We start from the raw sequence: 17,225 nt of genomic DNA on the forward strand, positions 1-17,225 counted from the left end.
GTTGCAGCCTTGCAAATCTGTTCCACAGAAGCTTAATTTTTAAATGCCCAGGAAAAAGAAAAAGCACTTGTGGAATGAGCAGTGATTCTCTCAGGAGGTTGCTGTCCAGCAGTCTCATAGGCCAAAACAAATAATACTCCTAAGCCAAAGAAAAAGAATAGTAGCTGTAGCTTTCTGACCCTTGCACTTCCCAGAAAAACAAACAAAGCAGAAGACTGACGAAAGAACTTAGTCGTCTGAAGATGGAACTTAAATGCACGCACAACATCTAGGTTGTGCAACAAACGCTCCTTAGGAGAAGGATTAGGACACAAAGAATGAACTACAATCTCCTGATAAATATTCTTGTTTGAAACAACCTTAGGTAGGAAACCTAATTTAGTACATAAAACCACCTTATCATAATGAAAAATAAGATAAGGTGAATCCACCTCAGAGCTGAGAGTTCCGAAACTCTGAGCAGAAGAAATAGCAACAAGAAACAAAACCTTACAATATAATATCTTGATATCTAAGGAATGCATAGGTTCAAACGGAGCCCGCTGTAAAACTCTAAAAACAAGGTTAAGACTCCAGGAGTAGTAACAGGCTTAAACACAGGCCTGATCCTAACCAAGTCCTGACAAAAAAATTGCACGTCTGGCGCATCCGCCAAACACTTATGCATCAAAATAGATAGGGCAGAAATCTGACCTTCCAGAGTACTAGCTGACAAACCCCTATCCAGATCCTCCTGGAGAAAAGACAAAATCCTAGGAGAATCCTGACTCTACTGCTCTGGATTCACACCAATACAGATATTTACGCCATATCTTAAAGTAAACATTTTTTGTCACAGGCTTACGAGCCTGAATCAAGGTCTCAATGACCGACTCTGAAAACCCATGCTTAGATAAAATCAAGCGTTCAATCTTTAAGCAATCAGCTTCAGAGAAACAAAATTTGGATGAAGAAAAGGACCCTGAAGTAGAAGGTCCTTCCTCAGAGGGAGTCTCCATGGAGGAAGAGACAACATTTTCACTAGATCTGCATACCAGATCCTGCAAAGCCACGCCGGCACTATGAGAGTCACCAACGCCCCCTCTCCTGCTTGATCCGAGCAATAACTGTAGGCAGGAGAGTGAACGGAGGAAATATGTATGCTAGACTGAAATTCCAAGGGACCGCCAGAACATCTATCAAGAAAGCCTGTGGATCCCTTGACTTCGAGCCATACCTCCGAAGCTTGGCATTCTGCTGAGAAGCCATGCAATCCAGTTCTGGCTGCCCCCAATTGAGGACTAAACTTGGATGGAGTTCCCACTCCCCCGGATGAAAGGACTGTCGGCTCAGAAAATCCGACTCCCAATTGTCCACTCCTGGGATGTGGATCACAGAAAGACAACAGTTGTGAGACTCCGCCCACTGGATTATCCGGGACACCTCTGTCATGGCCAAGGAACTCCAAGTTCCCCCTAGAGGTTAATGTACGCCACCGTTGTTAAGTTGTCCGACCGGAACCTGATAGACCGGGTTAAGGCTGAGGCCAGGCCAGTAGAGCATTGAAGATTGCTCTCAGCTCTAGGATGTTTATGGGGAGAACCAACTCCTCCTGAGTCTATAGACCCTGAGTCTTCAATGAACCCCAGCCCAGTAGGCTAGCATCCGTGGTCACAATCACCCAGGTAGGTCTGCAGAAGCAGGTTCCTGAGACAACCACCACAGAAGAGAGTCCATTGACGCCTGATACAGAACTATTTGCGGAGACAGATCCACATAATCCCTGTTCCATTGCCTTAACATGCATAACTGCAGAGGTCTGAGATGGAACCGAGCAAACAGAATGATGTCCATGGAAGCTATTATCATACCAATTACCTCCATACAAAGAGCCAATGATGGCCGAGGAGAGGACTGAAGGACAAGACAAGAGTCGAAGATCTTTATTTTTATGACCTCTGTCAGAAATATCTTCATTAGTAGGGGTCCCTAAAAACACTACTCTTGTGGCTGGAATCAGAGAACTCTTTCCCAGATTTACCTTCCAACCGTGGGACAGAAGAAAAGACAACAAGATCTCCGTTAGAGTTTGCTTGTTGAAAAGACGGCGCCTGAACCAGAATGTTGTCCAGATAAGGTGCAACTGAAATGCCCGAGACCGGATCACTACCAAAAGAGCCCCAAGGACCTTTGAGAAAATTCTGGGAGCTGTGGCAAGCTAAAGGGAAGAGCCACAAACTGGAAATTATTGTCTAAGAAAGCAAACCTTAGAAACTTGTGTTGATCCTGTTAAATGGGAACATGAAGGTACACATCCTTTAAGTATATGGTTGTCATAAACTGACCCTCTTGAACCAAAGGAAGATTGGAACGTATAGTCTCCATCTTGACGGATGATACTCTGAGGAACTTGTTTAAACACTTTAGGTCTAAAATAGGTCTGAAAGTCCCTCTTTCTTGGGAACCACAAACAGATTTGAATAAAATCCCAGACCTTGTTCCTGCGGAGTAACTGGAACTATAATTCCCAGGACAAAAAGATCCTTGATACAATTTAAGAATGCCTCTCTCTTTATCTAGTCTACAGATAATTTTGAGAGAAGAAACCTGCCTCTGGGAGGAAAAGTTTTGAATTCTATCTTGTATCCCTGAGATACAATTTCCATGGCCCACAGGTCTGAGACATCTCGTATACAAGCCTGAGCAAATTGAGAAAGTCTGCCCCCTACTAGATCCATTCCTGGATCGGGGGCAAACCCTTCATGCTGACTTGGAGTCAGCTGCAGGCTTCTTAGACTGTTTCCCCTTGTTCCAAGTCTGACCAGACTTCCAGGAAGACTTGGATAGTTCCTGCTTAGAAGTGGAAGGTTTACCTCTAAAGTTACAAAAGGAACAAAAATTACTCTGACATCCTTTCTGCTTATTCTTTCTATCTTGAGGAAGAAAATATCCCTTTCCACCTGTGACATCTGAAATAATTTCAGCCAAACCAGGCCCAAACAAGGTCTTACCCTTGTAGGGAATTAGCTAATAAATTAGACTTATAAGAAACATATGCAGACCAGGATTTTAACCAAAGGGCTCTGCGAGCTAGAACCGCAAAACCAGATATTTTTGCTCCCAGTTTAATGACCTGTAAGGAAGCATCCGTAATAAAAGAATTGGCTAATTTAAGAGCTTTAATCCTGTCTTGGATTTCCTCAAGATGAGTATCTGTCTGAATAGAATCAGACAAGGCATCAAACCAATAAGCTGCAGCACTGGTAACAGTAGCAGTACACACCGCAGGCTGTCATTGAAGACCTTGGTGAACATATATTTTCTTTAATGCCTCCAATTTCTTAACCATTGGATCCTTAAAAACAACTATCCTCTATGGGAATAGTAGTCCTCTTAGCCAAAATGGAAATAGCTCCTTCCACCTTAGGAACTGTTTGCCCCGATTCCTTAATAGTCAGCCATAAGAAAAAATGTTCTTAAAAATTGGAGATGGAGAAAAAGGAATACCAGGTCTCTCCCATTCTCGTGCAATAATCTCAGAAGCATGATCTGGAAAAGGAAATACCTCCACCTCAGAGGGAACATTAAAATATTTTTTCAGCTTACTAGACATCTTAGGGTTAGCAACTATAGTAGTATCGGAGTCATCTAAGGTAACCAAAACCTCCTTAAGTAACAAGCGGAGGTGTTCCAGCTTAAATCTGAAGAATACAACTTCAGCATCAGCAGAAAGAATAATACTGCCTGAGTCCGAAATTTCCCCCTCAGATGCACCCGAGGAATCTTCATTCTCAGACTTCTGAGAGGAAAAACTTTCATTAGCCACCTTAGGATCAGAAACCTTACTAAAAGCAGACCGCCTCAGATACCACAGAAGATACGTGGGCAGCAATATCTTGCAAAGTAACTTCAGACGGAGCATGAGAGGAAATTTCAGGGCACTGCATGCGAGATGAATAAGCTTGGGACACTTGAGGAGAAAGCTGCGAAAAGGCACAAAAAAAAAAAAGGCACAAAAAACCCCCCAAAAAAACACATTGACCATGAAAGCAGTGGTAATTTGTTACCTGATACAAAGTTTAAAGGCAATCGCCTTGGCAATACTGCTCTCGGATGTCTTTTACTAACTTCTTGGTAGATTTGAAGTCTTTCTTCAATATTACCTAACACCCCCTAACTTAAACAGGAGGCTCCTGAACAGCATCCGCCTTAGCTAATGATGGCTCAGGGTCTATTTATATAAGCTAAAGTTCTTTCAATACATGAAAAACAAAAAGGTACTGGGGGTTCCACCTGGGCATCAAAACATAAGCTACAGGCAACATCCTGCACAGCCTCCTGATTCATAATACAAAAAAAAACAAATAAAAAAAAAATTTTACTTTTTTTTTTTATCTTTTAACAAAGGATATAATACAGAACCAAAAAAGTTCTTAAATAAATGTTCAAGAAAACATACTCCAGGCAACACTCTACACCTCAGCAGAATTACTGAAGTGCCCTACCTGTCCTGCAACCCGCAGCAAACTGAAGAAAAAACAATCCTGTTTACAATCCGGATTTCCAGAGAAGTAAAAACAAGAAGCCTTCTAAACAGCAGATCCATCTGAAAAGTAAATTTATGCTTACCTGATAAATTAATTTCTTCTATGATATGACGAGTCCATGGATTTCATCCTTACTTGTGGGATTTATCCTCCTGCTAACAGGAAGTGGCAAAAAGCAGCACAGCAGAGCCGTATATATGTATATAGCTCCTCCCTTCCCTCCACCTCCAGTCATTCGACAGAAGTTAGGAAGAGAAAGGAAAAGCCAAAGGTGCAGAGGTGACTGAAGTTTATAAAAAATAAAATTTAAATCTGTCTTAAAAATGACAGGGTGGGCCGTGGACTCGTCATATTGTAGAATAAATTAATTTATCAGGTAAGCATAAATTTACTTTTCTTCTACAAGATATGATGAGTCCACGGATTTCATCCTTACTTGTGGGAAACAATACCAAAGCTACAGGACACGGATGAAAGGGAGGGACAAGACAGGAACCTAAACAGAAGGCACCACTGCTTGAAGAACTTTTCTCCCAAAACCAGCCTCAGAAGAAGCAAAAGTATAAAATTTGGAAAATTTGGAAAAAGTGTGAAGAGACGACCAAGTCGCAGCCTTGCAAATCTGTTCCACAGAAGCATCGTTTTTAAATGCCCATGAGGAAGCCACAGCCCTAGTAGAATGAGCCGTAATTATTTCAGGAGGCTGCTGTCCAGCAGTCTCATATGCCTGACGAATGATACTCTTCAGCCAAAAAGAAAGGGAAGTAGCCGTAGCTTTCTGACCCCTACGCTTTCCAGAAAAAACAATGAATATTGAAGATGATTGCCGGAAATCCTTAGTAGCCTGCAAGTGAAACTTCAGGGCATGGACCACGTCCAGGTTATGCAACATACGCTCCTTCTTAAAAGAAGGGTTAGGACATAATGAAGGAACAACGATTTCCTGATTAATATTCTTATTAGAAACAACCTTAGGAAGGAAACCAGGTTTGGTACATAAAACCACCTTATCAGAATGGAAGATAAGATAAGGCGAATCACATTGTAATGCTGAATGCTCAAACTCTACAAGCAGAAGAAATAGCAACCAAAAACAAAACTTTCCAAGATAACAACTTACTATCTATGGAATGCATGCATGGGTTCAAATGGAACCCCTTGAAGAACATTAAGAACTAAATTCAAACTCCAGGGTGAAGCAACTGGTCTAAACACAGGCTTAATTCTGGTTAAAGCCTGACAAAAAGACTGAACGTCTGGAACATCTGCCAAACGTTTGTGTAGCAAAATTGACAAAGCAGAAATTTGTCCCTTTAAGGAACTCGCTGATAACCCTTTCTCCAATCCTTCTTGGAGAAAAGACAGAATCCTAACTTTACTCAATGAGTAGCCCTTGGATTCACACCAAAAAATATATTTACGCCATATCTTATGATAGATCTTTCTAGTGACAGGCTTACGTGCCTGAATCAAAGTATCGATGACCGAATCAGAGAATCCCTGCTTAGATAAAATCAAGTGTTCAATCTCCAAGCAGTCAGCTGCAGAGAAATTAGATTTGGATGTTGGAAAGGACTTTGAATGAGAAGGTCCTGTGTCACTGGAAGTTTCCACGGAGGCAGATAGGACATGTCCACTAGATCTGCATACCAAGTCCTGCGTGGCCACTCAGGCGCGATTAGAATTACTGAAGCTCTCTCCTGTTTGATCCGAGCAAACACCCAGGGAAGGAGAGGAAACGGTGGAAACACATAAGCTAGGTTGAACGACCAAGGCACTGTCAAGGCATCTATCAGTTCGGCCTGAGGATCCCTCGACCTGGATCCGTATCTTGGGAGCTTGGCATTCTGTCGAGACGCCATCAGATCCAATTCCGGTCTGCCCCATCGGAGAATCAGTGAGGCAAATACCTCCGGATGGAGTTCCCACTCCCCCAGGATGAAAAAGCCTGTCGGCTTAAAAAGTCCACTTCCCAGTTGTCCACTCCTGGGATGTAGACTGCTGACAGATAACAAGAGTAGGCCTCCACCCATCGAATTATCTTGGATACTTCTGTCATTGCTAAGGAACTCCTCGTTCCTCCCTGATGATTGATGTAAGCCACAGTCGTGATGTTGTCCAAAAGGAATCTGATGAATTTGGCCGAAGCTAATTGAAGCCACGCCTGAAACGCATTGAATATTGCTCTTAATTCCAGAATATTGATTGGAAGTAGAGACTCCACCTGAGTCCATACACCCTGAGCCTTGAGCAAATTCCAGACTGCACCCCAGCCTAGTAGACTGGCGACTGTTGTCACTATCACCCACGAGGGTCTGCGGAAACACGTCCCTTGGGACAGATGATTGGTGACAACCACCAAAGAAGAGAGTCTCTGGTCTCCTGGTCCAGATTTATCTGAGGAGATAAATTTGCATAATCCCCATTCCACTGTCCGAGCATGCACAGTTGCACTTGTCTGAGATGAAATCGAGCAAACGGAATGATGTCCATTGCAACCACCATCAATCCAATTACCTCCATGCACTGAGCCACTGATGGCCGAGGATTGGACTGAAAGGCTCGGCATGTATTTAGAATCTTTGACTTTCTGACCTCCGTCAGAAAAATCTTCATGGCTATAGAATCGATCAGAGTTCCCAAGAAGGGAACATTTGTCTGTGGAATTAGTGAACTTTTTTCTAGATTCACCTTCCATCCGTGAGTTCTCAGAAAGGAAAACACTGTGTCTGTATGAGATTTTGTTAGATAAGTCAATGCCTAAATCAGAATATCGTCCAGATAAGGCGCCACTGCTATGCCCCGCAGCCTGAGAACCGCCAGAAGGGACCCTAGAACCTTTGTGAAGATTCTGGGTGCTGTGGCCAACCCGAAGGGAAGAGCCACAAACTGAAAATGTTTGTCCAGGAAGGCAAACCTTAGGTACTGATGATGATCCTTGTGGATAGGAATATGAAGATATGCATCCTTCAAGTCCACGGTAGTCATATATTGACCCTCCTGGATCATTGGTAAAATTGTTCGAATGGTCTCCATCTTGAAAGATGGGACTCTGAGAAACTTGTTTAGACTCTTGAGATCTAAAATGGGTCTGAACGTTCCCTCTTTTTTGGGAACCACGAAAAGATTGGAGTAAAACCCCCGCCCCTGTTCTAGTCTTGGAACGGGACAAATTACTCCCATAGTAGAGAGGTCTTTTACACAACGTAAGAACGCCTCTCTTTTTATCTGGTCTACAGACAAATCGTGAAAGAAGAAATCTCCCTCTTGGGAGAAAACTTTTGAATTCCAGTTTATACCCATGGGTCACAATTTCCAGTGCCCAGGGGTGCTGAACATCTCTTGCCCAAGCCTGGGCAAAGAGAGAAAGTCTGCCCCCTACTAGATCCGGTCCCGTATCGGGAGCCGCCCCTTCATGCTGTTCTTGATAGCAGCAGTGGGCTTCTTGTGTTGTTTACCCTTGTTCCAAGCTTGGTTGGGTCTCCAGACGGACTTGGTCTGAGCAAATTCCCTTCCTGCTTTGTGGAGGAAGAAGAAGAAGAGGGTATTCCTTTAAAGTTCCGAAAGGAAAGAAAATTATTCTGTTTGCCCATCGGTTTAACAGTCTTATTCTGAGGTAGGAGATGACCCTTACCTCCAGTGATGTCAGAAATGATTTCCTTCAAGTCAGGCCCGAATAGGGTCTTACCCTTGAAAGGAATAGCCAAAAGCTTTGACTTAGATGACACATCAGCAGACCAAGATTTTAACCATAATGCTCTACGCGCTAAAATGGCAAAACCAGCATTCTTAGCCGCCAAATTAGCAATTTGAAAGGCGGAATCTGTGATAAAAGAATTAGCCAGCTTGAGGGCCTTAATTCTATCTAAGATATCCTCTAAAGGAGTCTCAGTCTTAAGAGACTCTTCTAAGGCCTCAAACCAAAAAGCCGCCGCAGTTGTAACTGGTACAATGCATGCCGTAGGTTGCAAGAGGAAACCCTGATGAATAAACATTTTCTTTAGAAGACCCTCCAATTTCTTATCCATAGGGTCTTTGAAAGCCAGCTATCCTCAATAGGAATAGTTGTACGCTTAGCCAGGGTAGATATAGCTCCTTCCACCTTAGGGACTGTTTGCCAGGAGTCCCGAACAGTGTCAGATATAGGATACATTTTCTTGAAATTAGGAGAGGGTGCGAATGGGATACCCGGTCTGTCCCATTCCATCTTAATAATTTCCGCAATTCTCTTAGGAACCGGAAAAACGTCAGTGTAAGCAGGCACCTCTAAGTATTTGTCCATCTTACACAACTTCTCTGGTGGTACAACAATAGGGTCACAGTCATCCAGAGTCGCTTAAACCTCCCTAAGTAAAAGACGGAGGTGTTCAAGCTTAAATTTAAAGGACATGACGTTCGAGTCTGTCTGAGGTAATGCACTTCCCGATTCAGAAAGTTCCCCCTCAGATAGAAGATCCCTAACTCCCAATTCAGATCCCTGAGAGGGTACATCGGAAATAGCCAACAATGCATCAGAGTGATCCGCATTCACATTGTCCTCAGTCCCACTGCGTTTACCCTGTAACACTGTCAACTTAGATAACACCTCTGTAAGGGTAGTTGACATAACTGCAGCCATATCCTGCAGAGTAAATGAATTAGACGCGGTTGAAGAACCAGGCGTCGCTTGGGTGGGTGTTAAAGGTTGAAACGCTTGGGGAGAAGCTGGTGGTACACCCTGATTCCCTTCAACCTGAGAATCATCTTTACACATATTTTCTATACATAAAATTTGTGCTTTGCATTGTAAGGCCCTCTCAGTACACGAGGGACAAAAAGTCAAAGGGGGTTCTACAGTGGCATCAAAACACATAGAACAAGGAGTTTCCTCCTCACTGTCCGACATGTTAAACAGACTAGCAGTACTGATAATAGTCGTACCTTGCTAAATATTGAGTTTTGAAATGAAAAAAATTAATACCAAAAAAACTGTACTGCGCCTTTAAATTTTAAAAGCACAACTATTTTACTGAAAACTGCAAAAAACGCTTTTTGGCCAGAAAAAAACTAATTTAATGTGCCTAAAACGCTCCTTAATATTGCATCCACTTGCAAGATATCCAAAATACAATAATTATCACTCAGAACATAAATTTTATTAACTATTCAATTATTGGCCCCTGCACCACGCCACAGCTCTACTGTGGCGCCTACCTGCCCCTGGAATGAACTTGTTGCAGCGGATATATCGTGAAAGGACTTATCGAGTGCATACAACTTAGGCTTCCAGCCTCTGCCAGCTATGCGATGTCAATGAAGACTGTGCAACGGAGCGTGCGAAAATAGGCCACACCCACCGTGTGCGTACTGTATCATGACTAAGACCCGCATGGGTCACAGTGCAAACAAACATGCCTGACAAAATAAAAACATGTGCCAAGTGTCCTAATGCAGACCAAACCGTAACACTGAGTCCTGCATCTAGCAACAAAATTAAGTCTCCCAGCATTCAGCCCAATATAAGCCACCAAGGTCTTTATTACTTCTCGCCATAAAATGAGTAAATAAGTCAATAAAGGGATTTCAGGTACACCATATCCATTTTTCCTTAGTGCATACTGTTTACCCTTCCTCATATATGGGACAATGTCAGCCTGTTCTGATATATCAAGCCTCCCCAGAAAACAAAAGACTGAACATACCTCAATGCTGCTTGTAGCAAGACACCGTTCTCCACACTGAAGATTTTCTTACACTACCTTCAGCTGCGCTGTGGGAACCATCATGGATCTTAGATAATGTTTGCTAAGATCATCAACATCAGGGCAGAAAATAATATGTCTCCACTCCTCTTTTGGAAGCAAGAGACTGACGATTTCCCCCTGAGAAAAATAGCACTCTCCTGCACTATTTTAAAATAAAAAACTTCTTGATTGAAGAATCTAAACTAACATCTCACTTTACCTCTTCCTATCACTAACACAAGCAAAGAGAATGACTGGAGGTGGAGGGAAGGGAGGAGCTATATATATGGCTCTGCTGTGGTGCTCTTTGCCACTTCCTGTTAGCAGGAGGATAAATCCCACAAGTAAGGATGAAATCCGTGGACTCGTCATATCTTGTAGAAGAAATATGCGCACCTCACTCTTACAGGAAGTGAAGAAAAGCGCCAAAAAAACTCTGACATCACAGAATCAGAACCTCCCTAAAAGGAGCAGTCCTATAGCTGACAAAAAATCTATTTTTTATTTTTTAATTTTCTTGAAGAAAAAATAAAAAGGCTAAAAACAAACAATAAAACCCTAAAAAAAAGTACATAATCCGTTACTAAAAATGGATCTTTACTGAGCCATCAATAAAGTAAAATAACTCCTCTAACAGTGCCTACAAAAACTGCCATAAAAACCTGCACCCTGACAGGAATAAATAAAAAATGTCCCTTAATATTTATCTGTCCGGCAGCAGAACAGCTCACCTGGTTTTAAAGGATGCCATCCCTCACATGGACCTGTGGACATACAGAAAGACTGAGTAAGCCTACTCATTCTATCTAAATAGGGTAGCAAAATGTTTTGCGAAAACGCATTGATGATTATACCTCACAAGTTCCCAATTGCTTAAAAGCCCCCACTGCCCTACTGAAGAGACTGACATGGGCTAAGGCTAGACCCTTTAGAAAGATCAAAGCAAACCTACTCTGCTTTAAAAAAAAAAAAAAAAATCTTGATTGTAGAACAGACACCAAACTTCACCTCCTCCTTGCACCACAGGCAAAGAGAATGACTGGTTATGGGTAAGAGAAGTGACATATATAGCAGCTTTGCTGCAGTTCTCTTTGCCTCTGCTGGCCAGGAGTGATATTCCCACTAGTAATTGATGATTCCGTGGACTCACCATATATTAGGAAAGAAAAAAAGCTATAATATCTAAACCTGTAGTCTTAAAGTGATATCTAATGTGTTTAGTTCTCTTGGTTTCCTTTTTAGAAAATGATACCTAGGTAGGATCAGGAGCTGCTAATTAGTGACTGCAACTATATGCCTCATATTATTGGCTCACCCGATGTGTTCAGCTAACTCCCAGTAGTGCATTGCTGCTTCTTCAACTAAGGATATCAAGACAATAAAGCAAATTGGAGAGTTGTTTAAAATAGTATGTTCTATCTGAAGCATGAAATAAATAAATGTGTGTTTCATGCCCAATTTTCAAGACCTGATATCTTTAGAAATGGATGAGGAGTATTCTGATACGGAACATAACTTATCGTTCCCAGTTAAATTAATTTCTTTCATAGTAGTGAGAGTCCACAATCAATTAATCCTGGGAATTACTCTTCCCTGCCACTAGGAGGAGGCAAAGATTCCAAAACCCCAAGAGCGCTATAAAACCTCTCCAACTTCACTGGTAAATAACCCTGACGTATAACCAAGGAACAAGTTATAAGCTCAAAATAATAGGAGCAGGGGGAAAAGGTGTGCACAAAAATAAACCAGAACCAAAAAAGTGTGGGGTCTTGTGGACTCTCACCACCATGAAAGAAATTAATTTAGTTACGGCCAATTAATCCTGGGAACAAGTACCCAAGCTGTGGAGTCCACGAGTAATAACAAATAAGGGCAGGAAAAAACGAAGATATAAAGTGAAACAAAATCCACAACCCAAATAGAACCCATAAACAAGGTAGTAAGCAATTAAAATGACCAACAGGTAAAATAAAAATTATCCAGAGAAAGCTGCCTGAAGGACTTCCTATTAAAGGCTGCCTTAGAAGAAGTAAAAAAAAACATTAAGCATTTAGAAAAAGTATACAAAAAAGAATAAGACGCTACCTTGCCAAATTGGTAAACACAAGACTCATTCTAAAAAGCCCAAGAAGTGGAAACTGATCTAGAAAACAAGAGCAGTAAACCATCTACATGGAGGCTGTCCCGTCTCTAAGTAAGCCTTAATGAACAAAAGTATCAACCAAGAAGCCAAAGAAACAACAGAAGCTTGCTGCTCTTTCCTGGAATTAGAAAAAGGAAAACAGGCAAACTAGAGTTTTGACTGTAATCCTTATAATGCTTCAAGGCCCTTGCAACATTCAAGCTATGAAGAAGCCTCTCTGAAGAATTCAAGGATTAAGAAATAAAGAATGGACAACAATTTACAGATGTATATCCGAAGACACAACCTTAGGTAAAAATATATTCCTCACCTACCAAAGACAAGACTAGTTTACCAGTGAGGTGGGAGGGGTTTAATAAAGCTCTTGGGGTTTGGGAATCTTTGCCTCCTCATAGTGGCAGTAATGGATTGTGGACACTTACCACCTGTATGAAAGAAATTAAGATTTATGAGCAAACTTTCAGTGAGTCATAGCATAACAAGGAAAAAGCAGAGAGTTTAGCCTTTTACCTATTCTTTCCGTGAGGGCTTCTCAAAACATAACTAGGAATCCTATCAGTATTCGGAGTAATAAATTATAAAAGTATAGTTTGTATAGTTCACAACAACAGCAATTCAAATTCATGATGATCCCCAAGACACAAATCTAAAAGGGTATGATCCACCTAAATGAGCTAAAAGGGTATGAGCCACCTAAATGTAGCCACCAATCAGCAAGGGCTACCCAGGGTGCTGAACCAAATATAAGCTTACATTCCTGCTTTTTTCAAATAAAGATACCATAAGAACAAAGAACAAATTATAATAGGAGCAAATTACAAGGTTGTTTAAAATTGCATGCTCTATCTGAATTATGAATGAAAACAATTGGGTTTAATATCCCTTTAAGCTCATTAAGCAAACTTTCATATAAAATGAAACCAACTTATGAATTGCAAAGTTTAATGTGTCTGCCTCACAAACTGAACAATATGCCACACTAATAGAAGATTTCTTGTCTGGAAATGAAAGCAGAGAATGCAAAAAAAAAAAAGAAAAAAGATAGATAAAACTAAATAAATAAAATTAATTATGTCAAACCTCCACCCAACTTACGTTTTGTATTTCCTTTAGAAAAACAATTTCCACAGTTCTCTTTATGGACTGATAAATACTTAAAGGGACATTCCAGTCAACATTTAAAGGCACGTAGATTTATTACATCCTTGAATAGAAACATATTTACAATATACATGTATTGGCAAAAATGCTTCTAGTAAAAGCTATCACTGTTTTAGTGTTAGTATTTTTCTCTGCACAAGCATGTGAAGCATAACTAGATATTGTCACTGTACCCACATTTTGAATACTGCAGCTGCTCAGATAATCAGTGGGGATTTTAGCATGTAAGCAATTAACAAATTGAGTCATTACCAGATGGTACAAGCACTTTAGGCTCTCTGAGCAAGGGTTCTGTTTAAAATGATAGTGCACAGTTCATACTTAAATACACTTTTGAAACAGCTATAGCTTTTATTAGAAGCATTTTTGCTAATGCATGTATATTACAAAATTGTTTCAGTTCAATACCGAAATGCACCCATGTGGTTTCCAATTTTGGCTGGAATATCCCTTTAATTAAAACAAGCACATAAATAAAGTTGTTTAAATAAGCACAGAAACGTGCTATAAAATATATAATCAATCCTTAAAAAATTGCCTCTGCTAACAAGTTCTTTGTAAGGCTGTTAATTAAAATAAATAACATAATTAAAATGTACACCTTGATCTTTGGTCTTTCCTTACCACAGTATTCACATTCCAGTTCTCCGTAAATCTTCCTGATCTTCTGGAATACAGCAGTATTCAGTTGTTTCTTACATAAGCCATTCAAAATCAACATGGTAGCAGTTTCACTTGAGTATGCCGACATATTACTGGAGGACGTACATGGAGTGCCATTTTCTTTATCAGAATTTAAATGTTCTTGGGCATTTTGACTATGGTCAGGAACTTCTTCCATCTCCACTGATTCAGAATGATTTGAGAGTTCATTTGAAAGCGGATTGAGTGGTTGCAACTGATCATCTTTATTCTGTGCATTTTCCAGATTACAATTTGCATTATCATTTTCCTTTTTGTTCGATACCTCTGTTGTCCTTAACACAGGAGATTCTGGTGACTGCGTTATGCTGTGTGCATTAACTTTCTTATTTGCTGAAGTGTCAGTTTGTTCATTATGAGATGCATCTACAACTTCTGTATTGCTTTTCGATTGTGTTAAATCGTTCTCAACTTCAAAACGAACTACTGTAGAAAGTGTATCAGTGTTGTCTTGTATGTTACTTTCAGTAGCCCCATGTAAGTTAACATCTAAGATAACATGCTGAGTTTCAGCTTGTGACTCTACGTCTTCAAGAGCTTCATGCTGTATATCACCCCCAGGCTCTAGTAGACAAAAACTTTGATTGATAGATTCATTAAATACTAAGGCTTCCTCTTTTTCAGAATGGGCAACTTTGATGTGAGTTTTGAGCCTTACAGTACTGACAAATTTCTTAAGGCAAACTGAGCATACATAAACAAATGGATGTTTCTTTATATGCAACTCAAGAGACTGGAGCTTCGTAGCCCCATGACCACATAACTCACAAGCATATGGTCTCTTGTCCCCATGGACCAACATGTGTCGATCTCTTTCTAGCTCATTTTTGAACTTGCGCTCACAGATATGACAATCATACAAAAGCTGCCGCTTTCCTTCTCTTGTTAATAATCGCAGCTCATTAAAAGTCTCCTTAACATTTTTGTCTAGTAGGTCATGAGTTTCTTTGATATGCTTAATGAGATTTTTTATATCCGAATACTTCTTTTTGCAAAACCGACAGTGTTGTTTAATTTTTTTATGAACTCGCTCTACGTGTACCTTGAGATGTCCTTTGCTAAGGCAGCTGAATGTGCAGTAATCACAACTAAATTTCTCTCCTGTATGTTTTCTCATGTGAACACTTAAGTTAGCTTTAATAGCACTTGCATAGTTACAATGAGAACATTTGAATGGTTTTTCCTTTGTATGGATCCTCAGGTGAGCTCGTAGTGAGTGTTTAAACTTAAATACCTTGTTACAGTATTCACAGGTAAATATTTTTAATTGTGTTGCACCTAACCTGAGGGGAAAAAACACACAAAAAGGCAAGTTACATTTTTAAAAAAGTAAAGTAAAAACTGTTTTTATTTATCTCAATATACTGGCTCTTTAAACATCAACCCATTTTGGTTGTCAATGATTTCCAGATCCATAACATTTAAATAAAACCTCTAGCAGCTTTACCTATAATTGCGATAAGCTAAATGAAACATTCAATTATTAGAAATTCCATGATTATAAAATGTTGGACTATGTTGTCAAGATCCTACCAGTAAAACAAAACATTGTTAAATCCCAGTATGGCCTCTTGATGACAACTGTTGTATCCTCATGTTGTCAAAATGATATAATACCCAAATATGTTCGGTATCAATATAATCTTACAGTATAAACTATTCTCACTATCAAAACAAGCATATGTTTTCGAAAAGATATTGACCCATTGGAAGTGAACTATCCAATTGAAAAATACCAAGGAATCTACCTGTTGGTGACAATATACTTAATTCCCAAAAGGTCAAACAAAGAGAAGCCACTATCTTACTGTCAATCAACCTCCTTCCAAGTAATAAAGTTTTAAATGTAAATTAAATGAGAACTAAAGCGTTCGAATACCTAAAAGTATATTAAAGCGTTAATATTTCCCAAACAAGCACCTTCCTGTTACACCATGGTGTGTAGCCTAGCAACTTGGTTTATATAGTGTTTGTTTTTAGTTTTCATTTCTGCAATGTGTTAGTTTTTTTTTGCCAAGTTAGGGATATTTAGAGGGCACTGCAGATGAGCTAAAGATATCTTAGTGTATAAGGGATACTTAAAAATAATAGTTTTGTCTCTATATATGTACAACAGACCTTATATAAGATCAGATTCTCGTAGAAAAACTACACCTTTACCATAAAAATATTTATTCATCAATTATCACATACAAGTAAATTAATAAAAATGAGGGATGTCTCCCAAAATGGTTAAAAATGCTAAAAAAACTAATTGGTGTTTATGAACAATTAATGCTTCCTGTATATTTATAAACAGGCTGGTTATCTGTAACACACAAGTTGTAATCTGGCCCTTAATACATTGTAGGGTCGTATCCTATATAATGGGGAAAACAAAAATCACTGCCAATGGGGTCTATTACAATCCATTAGAAAAGCATTGCAAAAAAAAATTGTGACAATTTCAATCAATTACAAAAGGGTTCTTTTCTAGTCTTCAGGACCCACACCACCAAATATCCATTATTAATGTTGCATGAGAAAAAGTTAGTTACCAACAACTACTAAGCAGGTAATTATATAATTCATACTCTGATTCCAAGTTACAGTCCTGGCCCAAAGTTTTGAGAATTAGAATTACACAAATATAAATGTTCACAATTTGCATTTACTCCAGAATGTTATGAAGAGTGATCAGATCAATTTCAATTAATTGCAAAGTCCCTCTTTGGCATGAAAATGAACTTAATCCCTAAAAAACCCATTTCCACTGCATTTCAACCCTTCCACAATAGGACCAGCTGATAACATGTCAGTGATTCTCTCGTTAACACAGGTGTCAGTGTTGACGAGGACAAGGCTGGAGACCACTCTGTCATGCTGATTGAGTTAGAATTACAGACTGGAAGCTTTAAATGGTTGGTAGTTCTTGAAGAAGGCTTTAGGTCGCCCAAGAAGGTCCTGCAAGCACCAGGACCGTCTACTAAA

The 17,225-nt window shown here is 39.9% G+C and overlaps 1 protein-coding gene across 2 annotated transcripts in view; it reads right to left on the bottom strand.

Moving 5' to 3' along the window:
• Positions 1 to 17,225, bottom strand: part of ZFAT (zinc finger and AT-hook domain containing) — a 478,376-nt gene that overhangs the window by 233,616 nt on the left and 227,535 nt on the right. For both annotated transcript variants that reach the window (XM_053715378.1, XM_053715379.1), the window contains exon 6: positions 14,178 to 15,538. In XM_053715378.1, coding sequence (XP_053571353.1) covers positions 14,178 to 15,538 — 1,361 coding nt within the window. The remainder of the gene's footprint in view (positions 1 to 14,177; positions 15,539 to 17,225) is intronic.

The sequence above is a fragment of the Bombina bombina genome, chromosome 5 (genome assembly GCF_027579735.1).
Source record: "Bombina bombina isolate aBomBom1 chromosome 5, aBomBom1.pri, whole genome shotgun sequence".
Lineage (NCBI taxonomy): Eukaryota > Metazoa > Chordata > Amphibia > Anura > Bombinatoridae > Bombina > Bombina bombina.